This window comes from Fundulus heteroclitus, chromosome 14 (assembly GCF_011125445.2).
Source record: "Fundulus heteroclitus isolate FHET01 chromosome 14, MU-UCD_Fhet_4.1, whole genome shotgun sequence".
NCBI classification, from domain to species: Eukaryota; Metazoa; Chordata; class Actinopteri; order Cyprinodontiformes; family Fundulidae; genus Fundulus; species Fundulus heteroclitus.
In genome coordinates this window covers 23,979,865-24,006,665 of record NC_046374.1, presented here as the reverse complement: position 1 = coordinate 24,006,665, position 26,801 = coordinate 23,979,865, and the positions used below count along the sequence as shown (strand labels likewise).

The 26,801-nt window shown below is 39.0% G+C and overlaps 1 protein-coding gene across 3 annotated transcripts in view; it reads left to right on the top strand.

Moving 5' to 3' along the window:
- The window catches only part of pcxb (pyruvate carboxylase b), a 429,275-nt gene that overhangs the window by 124,332 nt on the left and 278,142 nt on the right, over nt 1-26,801 (top strand). For all 3 annotated transcript variants that reach the window (XM_036146585.1, XM_036146583.1, XM_036146584.1), the window contains one exon: nt 4,582-4,744. In XM_036146585.1, coding sequence (XP_036002478.1) covers nt 4,582-4,744 — 163 coding nt within the window. The remainder of the gene's footprint in view (nt 1-4,581; nt 4,745-26,801) is intronic.

Genomic DNA, 26,801 nt, shown 5'->3' with positions numbered 1-26,801 from the left:
GTAAAGGTTGTTTTCATTTCCTTTGTGAATAAGAGCAAACTTGCAATTGGAAGCTTTTATTGGATTTTACTGTTGAACTACTGTTTCTGTAAAGGCACTGACTGTAAATTTTTTTAGTTTGAACTCGACTGCTGTCTCCGAACCTAATTCTGGTTTTGGTCCAATGCTGAAGGCTTACATGTTCATCTCAGTAAATTAGAAGATCATGAAAAAGTTGGTTTGGTTAAGAAATTAAATTCACATGTAAAACTGATGTATTGATATCCAAGTCTTCTTTAAACCTTTGGTTGTGGCTTACAGCTAGTGAAAATCAAAAATTAAGTATATTACATGGAACCAATGGAGAAATTCCACTATATATTTTAGCTTACTGAAGGTATGGCTCTTAGATTGGCCGGGGCTTGTTTTGCATCAATGCAACGTTGCATGGAGGCAATCAGCCTGCAGATCTTCTGATGTGTTGAGGAAACCCAAGTTGCTTTATTAGCTCCTCTGTGACATTTCCTCGGGGATCTCTCATCTTCCAGGATCTGTATAATCCAATACGCCATAGTTTATCTCTGGTTTCCATTGCAGCTTGGCTAACAGACATATTGGCCAGCTATTTTTAGGTAGAAGCACATTTCTCTTGACAGCCAAACTTGCTCAGTCTTTTTTTTTTTTTTTTTTCTCTAATTTCGTCAACAGCTTTACCATAAAAATACTCTGAGGCTTGTAGACATTTAGCTGTTGCGTAATTAGAGGGATTACTCTGAGAATTAGAGTTTATGTGCTGCCATCATGCAAGTTCAATCAAAGGTTAGAGATTTGCAACAGCCTACTTTTCTCCACTCTCTCACTATTGACTAATTTGCAGCAACCGTTGCTACTCAAGGATCATTTCAGGTGACTCCCTCAAAGCTCCGTTTTGACACCTGGATAGTCCAGAGCAGCTACCTGCTTTTCTCAGAGTTGTTCACATGCTCATCTTCAGTTCATTGGGTGTAGCAGATTAGCTGCTCCTGGCTGCTGCTAAGCCTCCTATTTCATATAGAAACGGTGAAAGACCAGTTTATTTTCCTTATTTTAATTATGTATCTTAGTATGTTATGGGTTTATGTCAGGTTATATTGACTTCTTTTTGAGTTTCTACCATTTATCAATATAAATATTTACCTACATCAACTGAGAGATCTACCACTTCACGCTCCTCTACATTAAAAATTAAACGGGGAAACCTCCCCACCTCTGTTCTGGAAATATTAATTTTATTGGTACTGGGAATGTGGGAAGGTCTGATCTACAATGGACCTACAGAACCCTCCACATTATCCACATGTTCTGTTCTTCTGTAGTGTTTTCTTCTTTTTGTTTTCATCGTTTGCATTAAAATTCTTGGTGCAACACACTTGTTTAGAAGAGTTATTGATCAAGTTTTACACCAAGTGGACTTCTTTAAAAAATAACTTTAGCAAGCTTTAGCACTAAACATCTCTTAGTTTGAAATCTAAGTTTCTATAAGCTTGTATTCCCTGTAGATTTTATAAATCATCAGTTTAATTTTACTTTACATCTATAGGCATGATTTATTTTATTCAATACCTAATGACATACAATAAAGCTAAATGAAATGATGAAACAAATTTTCAACAAAATAATGAATAGAAAAATATGCTTTTGCTTTTAAAATATAATTTTAAAAGAGAAGATTTGATCTGGTTCCTGAAAGCTGGGGCCATCTGGTGGTTCTGCTTTTGACGTTGAGGTGTGTCTTATGGGAGCAGTTCCTAAAAGGAGTATCTAATGATGCTCGGAGCCCTTTTCCTGCAGCAGCTCTGAAACCGAAACTGTTTGAACATCCAGGTTTTTCCTTCATTCAGAAAGCTAAAATAGAAAGAGGAATTTGATAAAGGAGTATGGCGTAAGTTCCAGAGTTTTTACAGACGTCTGCCCCCTCTGGCGACAAGTTGAAATGACACCAGTGTTGGACACGTGCATGGGAGAGGATGAAAAGCATCTGGTGCTGCGACAGCACAGGTCTTTAGTTTAGAGGCGTGATGTATTCTAAAGTAGGAAAGTTAGAAATATTGACATTAGTCAATATTTCTAACTTAATCTCAATAAAAATATTGACATTTTTTCGCTAATGCATTGATTACGACGGACTCAACAAAATAATGGGGACTATAGAGACACTTACAGTAAATAGAGGAAAACTAATTTTACACGTCAAGGGCATGTTTGGAAAATAAAATAAATAATATTTCACCTATAAACTCGCACAAAATGTTTGTAAAATACCACAAAAAGCAATCTGGATATTTTTCTTATGGCTTTAGAATATGCATTAACTTGAAAAGTCATGAAGATGAACCCAGCAGGCCTCTTAAGCTTTACATTTAAATAAATGCATGCAGATGAGCCAGCTTTGATGGAAGTTAAAGCTGAGGGAATTGGATGAAAATTAAAGTACTCTCTGTCCAGGCTGTAGATTTATATTCCCTCTTAAATTTGCTAATAATGCGGCATAAACTAATCCCTTATAGTTCTGACTGCTTTTGCACACATCAATTACAAATAAATGTGACTGGAAAAGCTTTCCTGATGGGTATATTTGATATCATGTATTAAGTGTTTCCAGATTACTTTTTCACTGTCCACTGCAGAGTGAATTATTTCTACAAAAGTAAACAGTTTAGTAGTTTAAGGCTTTCTAAGATCAAACTTGAGACTTTTACAGCTGGATGGCTTTTGTATCTAAATATCACATTTCATCTGAATAAGTGAGCCCTGAGGAGAAATGTTTAGCTTTGAGTGAAGTGTGTTTGTTAGAAGAATCTGAATTACTGAATTCCTCTGTAACTGTGATCTGTCAGGCTTTTTAACAATAAACTTTTCAGGTGTAAAATGGACACAGACCTATATGAGATTTAAGGTAGGAAAAATACAAGGGAAACTTAAAATTGCAAGATTATTGTTGACTCTTGCAGTAATGACTGGTGGAGGTAGTCTAGCACTCTTGAGTTCAGCATCGATTTCACTCAAATTGATATAAGACTTGAGCACCAAGCAGGGCAGTGAGGATCAGTGCAAATGGCAAAATATGCTGCTGTATTTTAAAATGTCCATTCTTGCACCCGTGTGGTTCTAAGCTATTGAAATAATGCACACGGTGGCAGTTCTTGCACAAATAGATACTTGGGCAAGTCCCTCCTTCTGCCACCTCCTCAGCTAGTCAAAATGCAGGAGGTATTCTGGGTTTCTGGGTGGGGGAAAACGCTTTGCACTCCAGCTCCTACTCCCCCTTCACTCCCCACTGGCTGATTAAACCAGTAGGAACATTGTTCAGGATGCAGATCACTAAAAAAATACGTTTTTCATTAACTTTCACTTGTCTGTCCTCCTTCGCTAATGCTACCCTGGGAAATTGCCCATTAGGGCCTTATCAAAACCCACCATTGATGCATCAACGTTGCAATTATGATTGAAGTTGAATATATTTTGCAGCTCTTTCAGGATCTGATGCTAGGATAACCTTGAGCAAACGTCCCGTGGTTTTATGTAGAGATGCACTGATCAGATCAGACTTTAGCCGGTTTGTACGATGTCAGGTTTTCTTTCAGGTCTGATCTGTCGGACGACTGACATTTTTACTGATTACATTTCCTTACAGAGGATTGTAACACTAAAATAAGGTGAAACATTGTTCTGATGGAGATGGCAGTTTTGAATCTTAGAGAAAATGAAGAAACTTGAAGATGATCCTTATTATTCTCAGAGCATTTATGTTAAAGGATAAAAAAGCCCCGCTGATGGTTGGTGCATTTATTAATCATAAATGGTGGGACTTCTTGCTTCTTGCATTAAGTCATCATGTGTAGTTTAGTGGCATTCATATATATTTAAAAGAAGTCTTTGCAATAATTGTCTTTCTATAGACTAAAGTAAACCTATTTACCATAAACGGCTGTAAAATAAAAAATTTTGGATTTTTTTTTTGGCATGTTGATAGAACACTTCTAAAGGACATTTTAAGTTCAGGCAGCCATTTATTTTACTCAAAGCAGATTTCTTTAAATTGGTTTGAAATATTGAAAATGTTTCAAAATTTTTACTACTTTTTTTAAATATATTTTTTAATTGGGGATTTCTGTTCTGCTCTTTAAGCTCTAAATGTTGCTTTACAATCTAATGTTGTCTTATTAATTCATTTGGTTATCAGTTTTATTAGCGATGCTTCAGGAGGCTGTTTATTTTACTGACAAACACTAATTTGAACCATTTGTTGCCAAGATGTTTTACAGAAATGTGCTACAATTAAAATCACTCTTGCTTTAGTGAAAAACGGGTCTCTGTGGCACTAGATGACAAACTGGATTATTTGAAGCCAGGTGTGTCAGAGGAGGGGAACCGCCAACAGACTTGGGATAACGATGTTCTAGAAACCAGTGAAGCAGGTTTATTTCCAGATTTCTGCTTGCCAATGTCTACAAGTGTGTAGGGGGAATATTGTCCAACATCAAGGGAAGCTGAGAGCTGTCGTCTTCACGTTCTTGCCATGGATAATTGTACTCACCTGATTACCCCTGGTCTCCTCCGCAGCGTGGACCTGGTGCACGCCCAGCTGCGCGTGTGCGAAGGCCGCAGCCTGCCAGATCTGGGCCTGAAACAAGACAAGATCAGGGTGAACGGCTGCGCCATCCAGTGCAGAGTGACGACCGAGGACCCTGCCAGGGGCTTCCAGCCAGACACGGGCAGAATCGAGGTAGGCTTCAGCTTTACTCAACACTACAGGGTTTGCATGTGAAGAGAGTTAGTTACACAAATTATAATCATGAGATTTATGGCTTAGCTGCGTTGTCCTGCTTTTGACTTCCATAAAAGCATAAATTCATCCTTGTTCCTGGATACCAAATGGAGGGGTATTTATTTGTCTAAGAATATGGAAATAAACACAGAAATGGTGCCGGATGTGCGAGTTATTTGCTGATGGTGTTTATTTAAATTCCCCAGTTCTTTGTCTTACATCCTAAACAAGCAGCCATTCATCAGTCTCTGGGTGGCTTTGGCCCAGCGATGCTTTAGAGATTAGAGCGGATGCTGTGCTGGCTCGGAAATTTGGATGTTTTCTAACTGAAGTTTAGGGAATCTAGGAAAGCCATACAAGACAATGATAAATGTTTGTTTGGTGTGCAGCACCTTGGAAAAGTATTTACACCACTTGAAGGGTTTCACGTTAAAAATGAAAACTTTATTGTATGTTTTTAGGGATTCTAAGTGGCTGACACAAAGTAATGCATAATTGTGATTTTGGAGGAAAAGGCTCCATGGTTTTCTACATTTTCTGCATGTTCTGCAACCAAAAATCCAAAAAGTGACTCACATCTGTCTTCAGCTGAATCAGTACTTTATCAGAACACTTTCTTTGCTGCTATTACAGCTCATTTGCTGCACATCTTTGCACTTCAGTATAAGACTTGATCAGATTGAATGATGGGAGGTAAAACCTTGGGCTCATTAATTTAGAAGCCTGAAGTAGATTTTCTTTAAATCGTATTAAGCTTGATCCATCCTGTTGATGAAAATCACTTCCACAGTATGATGCTGCCGCCGCCGTGCATCTCTGCAGGAAGAGCATGTTCGTGATGAGTTAGTTTTCTGCCATGAAAGACAACTTTCATATTTAAATAAAAAAAAACACATATTTTTGCTGTGTTTCCTATTAAAGGCAAACTGGAACCTGTCATTTAGTAGCTTTCCTTTGACGTCCTTCTTGCCACTTCTTCAGGCCTAGATTTGAAAAGCGAATAAATGAGATCTGTCTCGTTGTCTGACGCTCCCACCTGAGCTGTGGATCTGTGCATCTCCTCCAGAGTGGGCCTCTGGGCTGCTTCTCCGCTTCATGCTCTCCTTGGACGGTCACATCTGAGGCTTGCTGTTGGTTCCCTGTTCTAATTAATTGGCAATTTATGGCACTTTACTAACAGAGAAGAAGGGGCTAAATAGAAATGCATCTTTCAGATTTTTTTATCATTTTCATGTCACAACAGAATGATGCACTAACTTGTTTTGGTCGGTTGCATAAAGGCAGATCAATACTTCTGTTTGGTTGCGGGGAAATCTCCAGTATTTATGCGGTTCTTCTTCAGGCAGTAAGTGTTGTGCTTTGGTTTTGGAGGACTAGCCGCTCTCTGTCAGCGTTCACACATGAGAACGCACAGAATATGAGGCTACAGATGGATACACACTCATAATGACCTGATTGTCTACAAACGGCTAAAATCCATCCTTAAATCCTTTCCCCACCCCACATTGAAGCCTTTTGTGAAAGTTTTGCAAATGTAAACTTGCTCTGATTTTAGTTATTTTGGGAGAAACTATGGAGACTCCTTTCATCGTCTTCGACTACGAGCATCTCTGCTGCGGTTTCAGCCTCCTGAGCCCGGTGGAGTGTGATGAAACAAGATTTACATACCTGGATTTGGGGGATTTTCTCGCGTTCGTCCTCAGATCCTCTCGGGCGCTTTCAGGTTGCATCGAGAGGTTCGGTGCTCTGCCACCTTTAGGTCTTAGCCAGAGCTGGATTTTTAGGGTCAGGGCTTCGGCTAGTAAATTTAAAGATGTTTTATTTGTTTTTACCAAGTTATTTGTTTAAAGAAAAATTTCATCGGGCATATTTCTGTGATTTTTACATCACTCTTCTCTCTGTTTGTGGTACTGAATAAAAGCTTGCCCCCCTTTTTTCTGTATTAAACTCATTCCAGTGCTTTTAGTTCTTCTCGCCTGCTGTGCTTTTCTCTATTTTTTGAGCAGGTGTTAGTTGTTGTAGCATTGTGATGCAGATGCTAATGGCAAGGTGTAATAAGGTAGCAATTTGACAGCAAAAACAGGCTAGTTTGCAAAACACCTAAGGTCTGGCTCAGGTAGGATTATGGTTACATTTAAAATCTCACCGGAAACAGAAATGTGGTTCAAAAAGGGAATTTTATTGGAGTCGAAAAAATTATTAAAACATATCCGAATGGTATTGTCTGACCTGATGTTAAGAATGAAGTTTCTCAAAGTTCTCGGTGATATTTATTAAAAAAATATTTAAATGTGTCTGCATTAAGCTTGTTCCAAACCAAAGTATTAATTAATTTTGCTAAAAACCGTTGGCCTTTCCTGCAGCCTCTCGAAACCCTGTGAGTCCTCTCAGAGCTCCTTTCCTAGCCTAAAAGTTTCTACCTAGGAGTCTCGGCTTAGGAGTGGTTCAGAGAGTTGCTGACAGCGACTGAGTTAGGAAATTAGTTTTCCTCTTGGTGAGGAGGGGTGGTTGACCCTGTTGCTAGGTGTGAAGCAATTCCACAAAAGCACATAATTATGAAGATGGAGAATTTTCTTTAATTAAAACGGCTTTTAAATTGGTATTAAGCCCTCTTTACTCTGATTTCCCCAAACTGAAGTCCATTGTTGTAAAATGTGTTAAGAATACCTGTTTTTATTAAATGAATACAGCCCATCTGTTTGTAATTTATCCTCAGAATTAATCCATCTGTTCTCTAGAGGCCTCAGAGGTTTGCTAGAGAACAGATTCATGAAGACCAAAGAACATGGCAGACACAAAGGAGAAAGTTGTGGAGAGGATTCAATCAGGGCAAGGTGATTGAACACCCCAAACTTTGAATATCAGGGATCTGAAAATTACATGACGGCAGCGCTACAGACCTCTCCAAAGCCAGGCCTGTCACCCTAAACCAGGAGTCTGTGACCTTTACCGTCCAGAGAGTCATCAGTCAGTCCATCTAAATAAATATTTGCATTACCCTACAAAAAATATGATAAAAGATTTTATAGATGCCTACTATAAACAACTTGTTTAGTTTAAATTATCTAGTTTGTTTTAAATTTAGGGCTCAGAATTAAACTCTGAAGGGAGTTTCGGTTATTAGTTTGTCTTAGATCATGACAGTTTCAGTCTATAGTGGAAATTTTGTTTATTACAAAAAATACTTTTCAGAAACTGCTTTAATAAGCCTCGAGGAATCATCTTTAGACTTAAAAGTAAATAATTGCTACGTTACTCTTCGTAATTTTTGTCTAAAGTTATTAAAAGTTGCTGTAATAGACCTAAACTGTCCAGAAAGCCTCCGTCAGTAGAGGACCCATTGGGCCCTTTGTCGTTTTGGAGGAGCTGCAGAGATCCGCAGCACATCTGGACAACTACTGTTTGCAGTTTATCTTCCTAAAACTAAGGTGGCACATAACTGAGTAGACCATCATCCCTCTGAAACATGATGGGAGCAGCATGGTGCTTTGGGGATGAGTTGTTTCATCAGGGACAGGGAAGCTGGTCAGAGTTGATGGAAGAGACGATTGGAGTAAAATTCAAGGCTATCCTGGAAGAAAACCCTTTGGAGGCAGTGACAGACCTGAGCTAATAGTTTACCAACCCTAATCCTGCAGCCAGGGCTACAAAGGATCGTTTACATAAAAGCTTGTCCATGTTAGAACGACCGAGTCAAAGTCCAGAGCTAAATCAGGTTCACCATCTGTGATCAGACTTAAACTGTTCAGATGCTTTCCATGGGATCTGATGGAGCTTCATTTTGAAGAAGAAACAGGAACGACCTCATCTTCCTGAATATGCAAAGCTGAGAGACTTAACTCAAAGTATTTGCAGCTTTAGTAAAATAAATCGATAAAAACCTTGAAAATCTGCCTATGAAAATATATTTTCTGGTTGTGATGAGGCAAAATATGCAAAAGTTTAATAAAAATTTGTAGTTTTATTTTAGCTTATGTAACGTTATAAAGTACGAGTTATGTGAAATAGTTTCTCTCCTTTTCTGCTCTTCGGGTAAAATCAGGTGGAGACGTACCACTATGATTGTGTCCTGATCAAATGCAGCTGAAGTGTTAAAATATGCATTATATACCATTTCAAAACGAGAAGGGATATTTATTTTCACTTGATCACAATCTGACTCTAGTAAAAAAAAAATTGCATCCTTATTCCATTTTTAACTAGTTTATCTAAAACAGGCCCTTACCTGTTAATGTGCTCTACCTGTATAGAAATTAAATATGAAGCCATTGTTTGAAAATTATAAAATTTTAGAGGGGGACATGACCGATAACCAGCCTCTGCAGCCTTGGTCTGGAACCCCACAGAAAATTAAAAACCTTAAAAAGAAAATGAAGTGTTTGCTGTCATCTGAGCCCGGATAACAAAGCCGTTACTAAAAATGACAAATTCGTCTTCATCTGGTGCGACTAAAAGTCCAGATTCTTTAACTCAATAATGTTTGACTGCTTGGATGTGATCGAACCAGACCTGCTCTGTTGGCTTTCCAATTAAACACTTCATCTGTGTGCTGGTTCTGATCAAATGGAAAATGAACGGTGCTGTTCAACCCATGGATTTATTTAAATTGAATCAGAGTCCATTATCCATCCCCCCTGGGGAGTTTTTCTTTAGCTTATTAGCAGTTTATGTGGCTCAGTGATCAAACTAAATTTAACTTTAGCGTCGTTCACTTTAGACATTTACCTGCAGAATGGAGGCTTTGAAAATATATATATATATATACGTATAAATTATTCCAGTTTCATATCCTATTTGGTTTTTGTGCTGAAAGCATATGACCTGTCCTCCATTGCTCTAGGTTTCATTACTCACTGGTTCAAACAGTAAGACTGTTTTTGAGAAGTTGCCAGTGTCGGGCTTGTTGTTGACCTCTTCAAGGACTTTGTCTCATTTCTATGTCCCTGCATTTTACTCCCCCATGCATAGTTTACCTCCCGCCTACCTCTCTTCTTAAAGTACTGTAAGTATTTCACATTTCGCCCCGCTTCTCCTCCTCCTCCGACCCATTTAAATCGTCCGTGTTTCCTTTTTAACACCTCCCTCCTTCCTTCGGTGTCTTCGCTGTGCTACTGAGCGTCGGCACATCTGGAGAACCCAGGTCATCGGAAGCGATCCCCTCCAACCCCCCCCTCAGTGTCGCCATGCAATATGAATGAGCAAAACAACATGGAAAAGCTTCCCACATTTCAGGGATGCATGAATAAATGATCAGGGATGAAGCAGTGGTGCTGAAGGGCATGATGGGAATGTTGCTCCTGAGCGCGCATCATGACACTGGTGCCGCCATGGGCCTGCTGTGCAATTGTTTTAAAGAAATGAAGACGCAGAAGCTTCTGGACGCTTTCATAACCTGGAGAAGACGAGACTCGTTGTGGGGGAGCCTTAATTCTGATTTCAGGGGTTTTCCAGGTCTGGATAAGTGCCGTCAAAGGAAAGCAGATGATTTACTTCTCTAATCTACATGAAAAATAGCCAAACTTCTAAAAATAGACCTATATACGAGGGAAGTGACCTTTATCCATATCATCCATTCGTCTTGTGTCCATCTATATGTCCCTTCCTCTATCCATCCAGCCGCTTATCCATTTTTCAGTCCACCTGCCAGTCCGCCTGTCGCTCGCTCCATCCGCCCGTATGCTTATTTCGTCTGCTGCCGTCCTTCAATCTCACTGTCCATCTGTGTCCGTCCATCTGTTCAGTCGTCTCTGCCCGTCTGTCCATCCATTCATCCTTCTGTAGGCTCATTCATCCATCGATTTATCCGATTTTTGTTTTCCCATTCATCCGTCGGTCCTGCCACCTATCATGCTGCCCTTTTTCCTTCACCATTCATCCATCAGTCCAGTTGTTCATCCTTCCTTTTTTCTTTTCCTGCATCTGACAGTCTGTTCATTTGTCAGTCCACCCTTCGGTTCATTTCTTTGTCCGTCCACCCATACATTTGTCCATTTGTCTGTCCACCCTTCCGTCCCTCCTTTAAGTTATCCACCCACCATTTTGCAGCCCATTCAGCCGTCTGTCCATCAATTTCTTTGTATCAGTCACATTTAATCTGTCTAGTCATCTCTTCATCCGTCGGCCTTTTCGTCCTTACTCTGTCCAACTTTGTCCTTTTTTCATTTCCAGACCACTGTAGAAATTTTTACATTTCATTGAACTCTAATTGTTTCAGAAATGAGACAAACATGTGAGTCTGGGTCCTGTAGTATACGGACATGAAGAATGCGCAGGAACCCCGCTGAGTTGACGCTGGAGTGGACCGAAGCTCATGTGGCGGCGGCGCGTTTGAAACCGCTGTCTGTAACTATAGCTCTGTCAAGATGCTGCAGTGCAGACAGCGGGGGAGGGCCGGAGTCGCACACTGTGCCGGAAAGGCTATTTCCTCAGTAAAGCCCCAAAATCAGCTCTCCTGTACGCGGGTGATGGAGTATCAGGTAATTTCAATCCAAGAAAAGCATGAAAATACGACGGCAGAACAGATGGGGAGGCTTGTTATTGGCTGTCGGGGTTCTGGAGAAGGAAAGGAGATGAAAGGGAGGTGCTCAACATGGGGGAGCAGGTTGTTCGTTCTTTTCGAACAGAGTGAAAACCAACAGGAGGTCTGAGGATGGGGACCGTGCATACTTTAGGCTTCTTTCACTTGATTTTCAAAGAAACTGTTGAACATTCTGCATTTATCTTCTAATTATGCTGCTAAAGGAAGAGAATAAAATTAGTGAGGGTCTGCCATTCTGTGAAATCTGATTATTATGAAACTAGGTGTATAGCATAAAGTTAAAATTTAGACATTGAAGCAAGTAATTTGATCAGGGAACAAAGCTTTAGCCGTCACTTTAAGATATATTTATCCAAAGTGATGCAGCCAGTGTTAAAATAGGACAGTTTTTGATTAGTTTGCTCTGACTGGCAATGTGCAGCCCAAATATTAAAACCTTATTCCTTCATTTAAAGCATTAAAGCTAAACTATTTTGATACATTAACATATCAACTAATGCATCTTTGCACCTTTTGCTCTGTGTTAAAAGAAAATCAGCTAGCAATGGTAGCGACTTTATAATTTTATTTTTTCTTGGATCCAAGACAACTCCTGCAGAACATTAAACTTGTTTTTAGTTCAACTCTGTTCATAAAAGAGAAATGAGTTGTTGAGCTATTATAATCCCAGACAAAGTACGCATCGGCAGATCAGACCTTGCATAAATCCGGCCTGTAAAAGTCTGATTTACAGGGATGAGATGATTCCTAATGTTTCTTTAGCATCTCTGACCAGTTACTGGTCAGAATGCCTTTATAAAAATCAATAGTTTTGCTTTTTATTTCTGCATTTTTTTTCTCATTTTATTTTGTCAGTGTTTTTGTTTTTGAAATTCTTTCAAGCTTTAGGGGCAATAAATTCAGAGACTTTTGTGCGTTGAGAAGCTTTTGGCTTTTCAAACCTGTAGTCAGAGGGGATAGATGTGATTCAATTTTATCTCATGATAATAAAAAGTTGTTTTTTTTCCCTCTGATGCTGAAAATGCTTAGGTATTTCCTGGGTCCTTAAATAGTTTACGCTGGGGGGGAGACTATATCAGGCTTTTTTAGTTCTGGTCCTGCTTCAATATAATTTGAATCAAATCAATCCGACATTAGCAGCCTTCTGCTGAAACAGTTTTTGAGACCATTTCAATCATTTCTCAGTTGTGTTAAAAAATGCAGGATTCTTGTCCCGAAGCATATTGTATAGATTTGTTACACCAACAAGGCCATGCATGGAGATAGTTTATCTGCAAAGCAGCAATGGGTACCTCTGGAGGGAATCTGCATCTCAAGAGTGGGAGTTTGCCAAATGGCATCTATGTATTGTACGATTCAGAAATTGTGCTTTTCTGTAAAACATTAGAAGAATGCCGTTGAGAGGTCTAGAGGAGTCAAGTGTGCCAAGCAATGTGGGAATCACAACTAGGCCTGTGCATAAAAATTGATGCAAAAATTAATATTGTTTTTAAAAACGATTGAAAATCGATATTCTGGCTTTCAATATTTTTGTTTGGGCACATTTTGGGTTTCTGTGATACGTTCGGTGCATTGAACCAAATGCACTTTATTCTATGTCAGTGTTCAATAAATTGAACATAAATATATTTGGCTGGTTTTGTTGATTGAATGACTTTGAGCAATAATTTGAAAGTAATAAATATCGATATTGGAGTCATATTTAATCAAGCTGAGCTATATCGAGAATCGTATTGTTTTGTGAGCTGTGTATCAAGACTCGTATCTTATCGGCTCATCCTAGATGATACCCAGCCCTAATCACAACAAATGTGCAAAAGAAGAGAAAAAGTTTTTGACTTAGATTAAGGGATTCTTTGTGTGTTGAAAACCTGGACATTTAAGTGTGTGGTTGTAAATATGACCAAATGTGAAGAAGTTGAAAGTTTTATGAATATTTTTGCAAGATACTGGAACTGTAGTTGTCCCATTGAATTTTTCACATATTAAACAAAATGATTTAAAGCAGTGAAATAGTCCTAAAGTAAACCAGAAGCTGCATATCTGGTGCCATCTGCACAGGCGCTGCTGATTTAAGTGGAGCTGTGGTGGTTCTGCAGGTGTCTGAGCATATTGCTCATGTTGGCCTCGGGGCACGGCGACATTTCCTCACAGAGCAAAGGAATTATTCATGTCCAGACTGTCACTTTGTTACTGTTTATACTTTCTGTCAGAGAACCAAAACTATTGCAGAAGAAGCCATTTGTTAAGTGCTGGTGTCCTTTCTATTAATGCTAATTTTAGTCCAACTAGGGCTCACGAGTGACCCTTCACAAGAAGTGCTGTCGCGTGTTATCGCGAGATCTCGCAGCACCACGTCTGCTTCCCTTGTCCCAGGCCACAGCTTTATTCTTTCATGCCAGCAATTTCCTTTCTACATTTTTATCTCCTCGTGCCTTGTTTACGTCTCATTTTGAGCCTCAACCTTCTCGCATCCCTTCATGTTTTCCTTTTTATGTTCTCCTCTCTTCCTCTTTCTCCTCCAACTTTTTTTTTTCTCCTTCATATAAAAGCGCACTAATGAGGCCAAATCTGCTTCCGTCTCCTCCCAGTGTTCCTATTATCTTAACGCCTACTGTTACTTAGCTTCTCATTTGATTTCTTTTCTTCACTCTCTCCCCACCCCCCACTCCCTTCATTACTTCCCGCCGTCCTGAATCTCCAATTGAAAGGAAGTCCTTCCTGTAGCTGCGTCCTAAGCTACAGGCCAGCTACAAACCTCACTTTGTCGCCCTCGTGTCCCTCCTTTCGTCCTCCCATCTGTCCAGCTTTGTCAATCTAAGCAGGGTTTAGGTAGCCCCGCCGTCTGCAGGATGAATCATCGGTCCTTTCTCTCTCCTCTGTGTCATCCAAAGTTACTCACATCTGTTTCGTCCTCCTATCTGTTCTTCTATTCCTTCCATCGGAATACATTTGCATGCATCATTCAATGTATTAATGTTTCACAACGTCGCCGCTGTGCGAGCGCGGCGTGTTCAGAGTGTTTGCTTCATCTCGCAAATAATTCGGCTTGAAAATAGGTTGAGTACTAATTAAAGGAAGTGTATTAGTCTTTCATATCATCATAAAAACCTGTTCAGCTGCACACCGTAAACATCCTCCACCCCACACTGGTTCTCCCTTATTAGTTTCATTCCCATTATCTTTCATTTCCCTCATCGTCATTAGGAAAGCTGTCAGTCAGCAGTATAATCAGCACTGAAAGAGCTGCGGTCGCCTTTTTATTTTTCTGGATCTGTTTGAAACTCTGATTCGATGCCGTGTGTTGACTCAGTTTGGTTTTTAATGTCAGATCCAAATAAAGTCTTTGCTTAAGAAGAATCTGACATTTTAGAGTCTACCTACTGTTAAATAGAGGAGAAATAAACCAGTCTAGTGCACCTTAAAGGTCCTTTCATTTTAATCTCGTCTCAAAGAGCTCGCCTGCGTCAGACAAGACTGCAAAAGCGCTTCAATTTTTAAGCTTTAATGGAAATGCTGTAAGATACTGCCAATCAGCAGCAGTTCTCGTGATTTTTAAAATCCCTTCTCATTCCGTTACCTGAGATTCCTCTCAATGTCCTAAATGTCGAGGACCGTTCTTGAAAGGAGAAAGACATTCATTGCTACTTAATAGTTGAATACTGTTCAGTGTTGCTAAAGTCAAATGTAGACGAAACTAAAAACTGAGCAAGTTTCCCTCTCTGTGAAAACAGGCAAAGGTTGGTACTATAAGTACATGAGGAATCAAACGTCAAAAGAAACATCTTAGAAATTTGAACTTTTTCATTACCTAACAATAAAAAATTAATGATTCCCTTCCATACCTTTTAAGTAGCCAAAACAAAACATGCATAAAGGAAACGTTTATTAAAGCGCAGTTTGCTAAACTCCGATCTACTCTGGTGCTCACAGGATCAAACCAGGACTTCTGGATCCTGATTGATGCAGCAAAGCATTGTGGGATGTTGTCTGCTTTCTAGCAGTGGGGCCAGATGTGTTAATATCAGAATAAATATTACTCTGTGGATCTGAAATTGGCACATTTCATGGCTGGAAAGAAAATGCGATAACTCATTAAAACTAAGATTTTAAGTCACTACTGTATAAATGTCTGGTGGTTTGCTGGTTCTTTTTAAAGCATTTCCATTCATGGTTCAAATATCGTTGGCTTTTAAAGTTATATCAGTCCATTATAGGTTGAATTTAGATATGTTTTGAAGGTTTTATGTTTGGGAATATAACTACATTGTTATTTTTAGGCTGACATTCATGTCAGGGTTCTTTTTGTAAGAGGAAAGGTAATATTTTGCCATTTGTTAGTGTTACAAGCTGAAGATAAAAGCAGTTTGTGAAGGTGAACAAGAGCGATGTCACCAAGAGCCATTTTTTTTAATACATTTGCTTTGTTGTACTATCCTATTTTCCGTGTTCAACTTTCTTTTTAGTCCTATTTGTTTCTAATTTTCATTTCTCTAAATTGCCTTATTTGTTAAGCCTGTTTGATGTAAATAAGTGTAACACCGAGCCTTGGAGAGTGGACAGATAAAAAAAACCATAGAAAATGTTACATAAATTTTTTTTACACATATATATTTCAGGCATTTATTTTAGTTATGTCTTACAGCCACAGAAACTCACAATTACGCACAAGCAGCAGGGATATGATTGTGAAACGAGGCTCATTCAGGAGTTGGGGGAGATGCACAAGCTTTGGATTTTGTCTTCAGTCAGAGTTTCAAGAACTACCACAACACAGATGTTTCCGCGACATGGGATATAACTGGGACATTTTGTTGGTCTCTTAAGAAGTGGGTTATGTTGACTACATCTTACCTGGGCTGAGGAGTAAATGGAGTGGACTGCTCCTTGGTCTCCAAAGGTAGCTACTTTGAAGAGAAAACGGAGAATATAAAGGTAAAAGCTAAAACAGTGAATAACGCAAAACTGGAGAGTAGTAGGAGAATGTAACATAGTGAGAAAAATAGGCCCTGATGTCCTCCAGTAGCCTAAGCCTATAGCATCATAACTATAGAGATAGCTCAGGGTAACATGAGCCACTTTAACTATAAACTTTGTCAAAAAGGAAAGTTTTAAGATTAGTCTTAAAAGTAGACAGGGTGTCTGTCTCACGGACCAAAACTGGGAGTTGGTTCCACAGGAGAGGAGCCTGATAGCTAAAGGATCTGCCTCCCATTCTACTTTTAGAGACTCTAGGAACCACCAGCAGACCTGCGGTCTGAGAGCGAAGTGCTCTGTTAGGAACATACGGGGTAATCAGAGCTCTGATATATGATGGAGTTTGATTATGAAGGGCTTTATACGTTAGAAGGAGAATTTTAAATTCTATTCTTGATTTAACAGGAAGCCAATGAAGGGAAGCTAAAATTGGAGAAATATGATCCCTCTTGTTGATTTTCACCAGAACTCTTTCTGCAGTGTTTTGGATCAGCTGAAGGCTTCAAACTGCATTTTGTGGACTTCCTGATAGTAAAGAATTACAATAGTCCAGCCTTTTAAACGTGACTCTTGGACATATATCTATTTTTGGCAATATTCCAGAGGTTAAAGGAAATGCTAGCAATCTAGAATCAATTTCTAGACAGTGATATCGCTTGATGAATAACACCATAGTTAAAATGTTTGAAGAAAAATGGTATTGTGGGTGAAAATGCTTAGTTTGAACTCTTGATGTATTCATGTATTCATACTGTTCTCATTAATCATTGGAAAAATCTTTGACATTGCAGCAATCAAACCCTTCCTATCATTGTTAATCAGCTTTCTCAATGTTTCCGCTGGTATTGTCTATCACCCTTTTTGTTCCTTTTACAGACTATTGTTTCCATTCACAATAAACCTGTTCAAATAAACTTTAATCTTCCAGGGTAATGAATAGCTGAGTTTAACTGCACATGCAGAGGCAGTGGTAATACCTTGGTTCGATTTGGAAGGATATGGCGAACGAATGAAGGAACCTGGCATTAAGGCAGAACCACAGACAGTATCAGGTTATACTGGTAACGTCCAGGACGCCTTAGCAGGTATTAAAGCTACATGTATACGCCTGCTGGAGGACGTCCCACCAGCTGTTAGGCAAATAGAGCCGCACGGCGTAATTCCTAAAACGATCTTTGACTTTGAGAAGGTCGTGCATGCTGCTCCTCTGGCGTATGCTGATTCACTCATGCAGAGTGTTTGTGCACAGAGTGGCTGTATGTTCTCCTGCTGTGTGAAGGAAAAGATACAGATGTTATACTTGTCCTCTGTGTGAAACGACAACATCAAGGTGGCCTCACACACACACACACACACAGGCTAAGGCTAAGGTGCTTTGCAGTACAGTGCGATATAGTTCAATACAAGGTAGCCTCCAGTTCATCACCAAAGTAATTATAGGAAGTGACATCTGCCTCATTGCTATTTCAGCTTCATCCTCCACTCCATTAGCTGCTTGTGTGTTGATTCTAAGTTACATGTTTGGGTACTCGTCAACGCTTGTCTGAACCAAGAATGTCCCATTAAGAACCCCCCCCCCCCCCACCCCAATGGTGATTTTTGATCGGCCATTTGTCAGTACAGAGTCTGATACGAATGCACGCTTCACAACCCATAGCTCTGAAGAGCAGTAAAACACATTCATCAGAGTTGCACTCGCTCACCAGTGACTTTACGGACCCTGTAGTCTTTATCAGCCTTTCTTGGGAGCTACTGATATATTGTCCCAACTGGAATATCTGCAGAGCAGCCATTTAATCAGCACACTTTGCCTCGGCTAGAACACCTGTTCTCATGTGTCAAATTAATTTATCGTTGGTGTCTTATGATGTAAATGTCTGCAGTCCTGGTTAAATGTCACCTTAAAAGAGACCATATCCAAAGTTTTTGCACATTTCATCTAATGGAAATAAAACTAGATCTGTTTTGGGGGGAGGCTGCACACAGGCAGAGTTGGCAGCATTGTTGCCTCACAGCAAGATCCTGTTAAATCCCAACCTGGGCTCTATCTGCATGGAGTTTGCATGTTCTCCCAGTGCATGCATCGGTTCTCTCCGGGTCTCCGGTTTCTTCTAACGACCTAAAAACATGCCTGCTAGGTTAATTGACCGCTTTAAAGTGCCCTTAGGTGTGATTGTGTGCATGGTCGTGTGTCGTTGTGTTGCTCTCATGGACTGGCAACCTGTCCAGGGTGTAGCCACAGATGCGCAGGTTTAGATGTTTTGGTGGGAATGGAGGATGTGCAAAAAATAAAGCTTAAAAAAAGCGTGTGAGGAGGAATACTTTGTTTTAGCTTTGTTGAAACACCCTTTTTATTTTCAGCATTCAGCCTCCTTGGGTTCACGGCTGCATCCGCCATATACAAACTGAAATAAAGGTGAGCTGTCCTGGTTGGATTTTTGTTGTTGTGGACTTCCTTGCCTTTGAATCCTTTGGCTAAAGTCGTGGCTTTCAGAGACATTAGAAGTGTTCAATAACATCGTTACACAAAGGTATGGAAGGGAAAAGGAGACAATAAGTTCCCTACCATTGCTTATATTCCATAATGCAACCAAGAGTCATCAAGAATGAGAGAAAATATGGAGCTACAAAGACATTACATGAACATTTGTGCTTTTAAAATTAAGATAAACCGGGAGGTAAAGAGACGGTGATTCTCAAGGAGGAGCAGGAGTTTGAGTGTTTGTCTGCACTCAGGAGTCTGGTTGTGAGACATAAACCTTTTATTTTACAAAGAAAGCGCCCAGGTTTGGCTAAAATCTCCGAACACTGAGCGAAGTGTTATGGTTTGATGAAACTAAACTTTGCTGGGAATAGCTGAATAAGCTGGAAATGTATTTGGGTCACTTGAGGAGGCTTGGGTGCAATGGTTTTCTACATTTAAAACATTACATCCATCTCCTCCCTCTGGTTTTTACATTAGGATCATTCATGTCCCAGTAATGACTTGTTGCTCTGTCTTAAGTTAATTCTCTGTAGTTTTGTTAGTCTTTCCCTTGCCTCACCGTATCAATCACTGTCTGTGTTTATCTGCTCTCCCTGTCCCCTGCTTCCACTAACAATGCCCTCTTGTTTTGCTGTCTGCCGTGGTGCACCTTCAGAAGGTCCCTGCTGTTGACGAGCCTTCTTACAGTCTCATTATCGCTGCTCTCCCAGCTAATCCGTGCACTCACTCCTCCCATTTATTATTCCATCTTTGATTTCAACCCCATCCAGATATCCTTTTTCATTATATTTTTCCCTTTTTAAGCTTGTTTTATTTCAATTTTTGATATTATTCACCTTGTCTTTTCCCATCTCGGTTCTTGCGCGTTGTTTTTCCTTCTCCACATCTGATAGTTCGAGCTTGGCATGTCATTCATCCCTTCATTGTCCTCGGTCTGTTTCTTTTTTCTTTTACACCTTTCTCTCTCTCACTCATTGTACTTCCTGGTATTTTCCTTTTGCTCCTCATATCTTGTTACTGATTTGTTTTTGCGGGGCTTTTTCGTCCTCACATTCTTTTCCTTTCATCTAATTCCTAACGCCGTTGCTCTGTCATTTTATCTTATTCGTCCTCCTAGTCTTATTTATTTGTACATCTTCTATAAACTCTGCTCCTTACATCCTTGCAGTCTCTCATTTTCCCTCCTTTCATTGCCTACATAGACACCCTGTCCTTGTTTACAGCTTCCTAGGCCTTCATTCCTTCATCCTGTCTGCCTCTTCCTAACTCGCTTATTTTCTAAATTGGATTCTTCCTCCTTTCTTCTCCTCTTGTGCACCTCGGCTCCTGTTTACTGTTTGTATAATGTACTTTCGTATTTCTATCCAAAGCTACCCCTATTTGTCGTCCTTTCATTTAGTCTCTCTTTTCAGATCTAACCTCAGTCATGTTTTATGTATTTTAATTTAGATTTTCCAGGCTGTCTCAGAACAAACTCACATTTTCTGTGCAATGCCATATCCATAGTGACCTGATGCTGACTGTCAATTTTAATATAGAAAATAAGAATGTGTAGAAGAATGTATTGAAACCAAATTTGGCAGCAAAATGTAATATGATCTGATTGCTTTTATTGAAAGAAAATGCAGATTCTGACATGGTGCTAAAATAAAACATTATAGCAATACTGATTTTTTATTTTTTTTTAAGTTATACTTCTAATGGTTACTTTATATATCTAACTTAGAGCTGTGCAATCTATTTAATTTCAGGTGCTAATGATCCATTTACTTTAAAACTTTAAAACTATGGGATCACATTCCTCCACGCAATTGTTTAAGTGCAATAAAGGCAATATATTTACAAGCCCATCATGATTTGTTTAATGTAAATGGTTTGAATTATTGAGTAACTCTTTTGAAATCAGTTATTTATATACCACTAATAGTAACCAATTCTAATAGTTATTGATTTAAATATTTTCAGAAGAAAGTTGACGTCCTGATTTGTTTCTACATATTGATGAACTTTAAAGTCTGTAAGATCCAACATCAAATGCCTGCTGGAAAACCGTAACAAGAACTGCCAATAAAACCCAGCTAGATAACAAGTAACATTTATATGTATATATTTTTTTACTAAAGTAGCATCTATTGTAAGAAATTCTGTCTCTTCTGCCATTGTTTCTTATGAAATAAGCAATTTTTCTGCAGTAACGTTATTGAGGCTACAGCAGGTTTTTTATTTTACTGACAGACATCCAGGTTGTTTAACTTCCTTTCTTGGTTTTAAAAGTGGTTGTTTAAAGAAAAGGGGTGGCTCTCCTCTGGTATTGAAACCACAACTGTATTTTTTTATTTTTATGGATTTGCATTATTTAATCAAGAGGAAACAGTCCCTGTTGTACACAGCTGACTGACAGCTTTCCAGTAAGTAGCAGAACAACGAGCCGGGTGTGGGCCGTACCTTAGTGACTACTGAAGCAAAACTGCAGAACATTTTAGATGTTTTAAAACTACAGCAGCACAATATCGACATGGACACATCACAATATCAACGTTTGCCATATCATAGTTGCAAAGGACTGATTGGATGTGATATTAGGCAGAATATTATATTTTAAGTGTCATCTTTTCAGGTTCAGCATATCAATAATAGCCTCTAAGGCCCTTTAATCCCGGAGCATCTTTAATGGCCGGGATGCTAGAGCTGAAGGAAAGGGGTGGAGAAATCTTTTAAATTGTAGAAAGAAACGTCAGCAAAATATAGGTTATAATAAAAGCTGTTCTCTCTGTTGTCAGCAACAATATTGCTTAACTTCCTGGTAATGTGTAGCTGCACTAAGAGGCCTGAATGCTCTAGAAACAGCTGAGCTACTTTAGCTCAAATAACTGAAGAAGGTAATCAAGGTTTTCATAGGTTGCAATTTTTTATATGGTGCTGCATTATGTATCAAATATTTTCTATTTTTCTTAAATACAATTAACTTCGGTCCTGTGCCATATATGCAAATTTGATTCTTTTTTTTTTGGAGCCTTTTTGTCTGTCAAAAACTGGCAGCAAATATGATTCTCATCAGTATTTATTGTTCAGATTTTTTTTTTTTAATAAATGGCTCTACCAGTTTACCTTAGAGACACAAAATGTTCTTTTAAAATGTTTCATAATACTCTACATGTGGATGTTTTATCTCCCCATCACCATTAACTTCACTCCTCACCAGATGCAGTAATGAGTATTTTCAATTACAAGCCTTTTGAAATGGCTGTTTTTAGTGATTTTATTGTATTTCTATTCTTAAAAGAAATCAGCTTTTTTTTTTTGTAAAGAACATACATTTTCTTGGATGATTTTTATGAGCCTGAGAGGTCAAAAAAATAGATTAATAGTAATGCTGCTGAATTTTTGTGTAAATATTTTAAATCAATGTTTTGTTGATTCCCATTTTATACACGTGAATTAGATTTACAGTACAGGAAAAAATTTAAATCTATGGGAAAACAATAAAACATGAAACTTTGAAAGGAATAAAGAGGCACACATTGTTCCCTTTGTGGTTTAAAGGTTTAAAAACATGAAACTATAAACTTGTACCATGAAATACACAACCTAGCCAAATGTGTTCTACTGTGAAAGTTGTGAATAAAAAACCCAAATTATGCAGTAGTTGAAATATTTTAGCTACTGGAAGTTGTGATTGACCTAAAATAAGTTAATATGCACAGGAACCAGTGGAAGCAGTAGGCCTGGATGGAAATCTGCTCTTTTGTATTTTTCTCCATTACCTGTTGAATGACAGGTTCATTAATTTATTTGAGGACACTGGAGCCATCTAATTTGTGCCTGAACAAGAGTTGGATGGAGTTTAAAAGGAACTTTATGTCACAGCAAATTGTTGCCGTCCTGTGAATCTAAAACTCGATGACTCCTTTCACCTACAGGATGCTGTGCTTGAAGTCGACATGGATTGCTGTTCCATCCGATAAGACAGAAAAATCACGAGTCCCATTAAACTTTTACTACCGCCGTGAAAGCAGACGTATTTAAGTTGAAAGTCTTTGATTAATGAAAGTTTAAATATACTAAAGAAGTCCAGACCGGTGATGCTTTGCACAAAAAACTGAGCTGTTCATGTTTGAAGCAGTTCCTCACAACAAGGCCTTGTTTTTTTTTTTTTATACATCCTGGCCTTCGTTTACTAAAGCAGAACAAAGAACAGTGAGTTTAATCGAAACGTGAATCTGACCTCATTTTCTTGGGCAAAGTCACAACTTTTAATTGGCGTAAGTGACAACAGTCCCATGTTTCCTCTGAGAACGCCTGGCTGCAGAGCTGGATTGGCACACAAGTGACTCTGCATGCTAATAGCAAAACAGAGCAGCTAAAGGAGGCTCTGAGGATTATTTTCTCCAGCAGCTATTGTAAAAACTCCCCCGTGTCCTCCAGCAGTCCTACATTAGTCAGACAAGAGCATGAGCATGCCCGCTTCTCTCAAACAGTGACTCTAGCAGGGTGTTGTAATGCAGAGTGCAGCGTCTGTGTGAGCACTGGCTCGCCCGTCAGGAGGGTGGGCTTCTTTATGACTGCAGAGGAGAAGTGTGAATTAATAACCAGGTATTAATTGAGCTTGTTCAAGAAATTTAATCCAGTTAGACAGAACCGTGGCTCAAATAGGCCACTGCTTCCCCAGAGCACCCAATGTTGTTATTCTATTATTAATGGATAGATTGCTGCTTAAAATGTATACGTCTGTCTATTTGCAGCGGAAGGATGCAAACGTGAACTGAATTTGCTTTTATGCAAGTAATGATTATTTATAATGCAACTTATTTTTTGCAGGTTTTAAAAACAATATGTTTTTGTTTACATAAAATTGAGTAAACTTAAAACGTTGATGGAAAATTAAAAGCTTGTGTGAATGTTTCTAGTTTTTGTTTGAATAAGTGAGAATTTTTAGTGTATAGAGAAAGCTCAGACTACATTTACTCACGTCAATCAATTCTGCGCTCACATCTGAGCCTCGGCAGCTTTAGCGTCCACTTCAGTGAACGCCAACGTTCAGACTGTATTCCTAGTGACACTATAGTCTTCTCTGAATCATATATTTTTTGGCACTCCCCCACCCCACTGGATCTGGGACCTTCATTGTTTCGCCTGGAGATACTAATAGCCGTTAGCCGCTTCCTTGTTTTATCCCCTGCTGTGTATGCACAGTACGTACTTCTGTTAAGGTTTATTTACTAACTGAGCTAAAACAAAGCATAAAACACTGAAATAACAATACGCCAGCAGGACGTGATAATCTTTCATAGAAACTTTGTATGCAACCACAGTGAGCTACTGACGTATGAATTAAAATGAGTCAAAGTGGCTCTGCACCTTTAATTGTTGAAGAATCCTCCTTTGTAAAATCATCTCCAGGGGGTTCTAGAGGGATCCCTAGAACAGAGCCAGCCTTCTTCATAAGCTTGTTGAGCTTCTTTAATGCAGTTGCTCTGCTGCTGCTACCCCAACGGATGATGGCAGAGGAGATCAAACTCTCCACAACAGACTTATAGAAGACATGCAGCGTCTTCTGCAAACACCAAAGGCTCAAAACCTCAAGAAATCCAGTGTGCTCTATTCCTTCTTGTAGAGAATTTCCACTTCTACACTCATGATACAAATAGTGTTTCATGAACTCCTTTTCCTCCTGGAATTTAAAATGATCTCCTTTGTTTTCTTCATTTGAGATGAAATGATTGTTGGTGAGCAAAACATGGGATATCATTTTAGATTTCAGGGGAAACTGAGCTACTTCGAGATGCCTACACCTTGAGCAGTTGCAGTTGCAGAAATTGCATGATTAATATTTAACACATCTAAATGCAGATGTAGAAAACTCATGAGAAGGGGTACACTGCAAAAAGGGAACTAAAAGTAAGTAAAAATGTTCTTGAAATTAGCGTATTTTTCCTTGATTTGAGCAGCTAAAAAAGACTATTTGTCAATGGACTGAGTTTTCTGCACTTAAAAAAATAATTCATCTCCATCTTATTTCAAGTGCAGGATAGCTAATAATCTTTTAGTGGTAAAAATACTCATTCCATTGGCAAATAGTGTTATTTACCTGCTCAAATCAAGGAAAAATGCATTAATTTCAAGAAAATGTTACTTACTTTTAGTTCCCTTTTTGCAGTGTAATGTGTGGATCCGTCTGAAGGTGCTAATGAATGAGAAGATGCACGTGATGTTTTGTAGTAAACAAAGGTGGGAGAACAGCTTTGTAAACTTGAGGAAGGGATGGTTTCTGTAGGATGCAGACACTTGGCTGAGCTGTCCTGATCAATATACATCAATAATGTAGATGTCAATATAAAGGAGCAGATCATCACGCTGCTCAATCTGAAAGTCAGCCAGCGTAATCATTCACATATAGGCTTGTTTCGCATAAACATCAAAACGTTGTAAAATACTATTTCAAGATCAGTTAAGGTAATTTTGTAATATTTTAGCCCATTGACAACCCAACACCCTCTTAAGATGTTGCTCAAGTGATTTCTGCTCTGGCTTTTAAAGTGCTTATTTCGGCTGTTATTGACTGCCGATTGTCCCCGTTTAATTGTGAAATTAAAGGAAACAATTTAATTTACCTCAAGTCCTGCCACTGAAGCACATTTTTCACAAATGCCAATTCCCTTTTTCCAATGGATCAGAGAGTTTTTTTGTGTGGCTTGCTGGAGTAAAGGTTTGGCTCACTTGTGGCCATAGTATTCACCTTGATATCCTTGTTTCCTCAGTAAATTGGTTGCAGAAATTGGCACAACATTATGTGGATATTACTTCGGTGACAGTTGTGCTGAACTTGGCACTTCTGACCAGAAACTCATCAAAGTGGTTGGCAAACCATTAAATGCATTGCAAGTAGTTGCAACCAGGTGCCTGCAAGTGTGAGGGAACGTATACTAGCCTGTTTTCAGCCACCTGACTGGCAGTGTGCAGCCACAGGAAGGAGAGGGACAGAGCTGTGTAACTTCTTTTTGGGGAAAGTTGCTAAGATCTTCCTTCCACTTAACTTTCCATTAATTTCCCAGAATCTCTCTTTCCATCGTTCTTGTATATCCATTCCTTTTTATTAATCTTTCTATCTTTACTTTTCTGTCTCTAATGTATCTTTAGACATGGTTATATTTTGATACCTGCCTTGTTCCTTTCTACTTTTTGATTGAATGAAAATCTCTTTTAATATAGATCTGCTAGAGTTTAGAATAATTTTAAGCTTAACTCTATTCCATCTATTTCATATAATCCATTCATGGGATCGATCTAGGTTTAAAAAGAGGGTTTTCATTGATGGACTAAAGAAGGGAGATTTATGTTTCCACCACACAGACTTTTAGTGAAATGTGTCAATCAAAGCAAAGGGTATTTTTTTTATATATCTGAAAATGACCATAGAGCCGTTTACCTGTTGAGAGCATGCTGTATTGAGCCTTAATGTTTATAATAAGAGCTTAAACACATGTGATCATAATCATATTTGTTAGGCAAACCTTCTCTGTATATTGAAGTAATCGTGTGCGGCACCACGTGAAATAAACAAGTGTCACACATTTATCCCATAAGTAATTTATTGCTATAATCCACGCTCCGTGTTCCCCCATCAGAACAGACTCCGCTGACGTCTTCATGGCTTGTAGACGCTCAGTGCTCCTGACTCTGTGGGAGTTTTCTGAGTTTTTATCCTCAGAAATAGGGGGTGTCTATAAAATGCAAATATATTTGACAAGGCGGGTAAAAATTAGCCACGACTCTCTCCTGGGGGGAGTGTGAGTTTACCTGCATGTGAAGGCGGGCGAGTCTTAGCTGAAAGTCGAGGAGCCCCAACTAAGCTTAGGAGACACGAAAGGCTCCAGCACCCCTGGCCGTATACTGTGATTTAGCCTTCATAGTCGAGCGCATCTATTGCCTACATTTCTTCTGTCAAACTCCTACATTTCCCACACTTTGTGCCAGTGGGATGAAGCTGGGAAACAGACTTATAGCATGTTTGATTA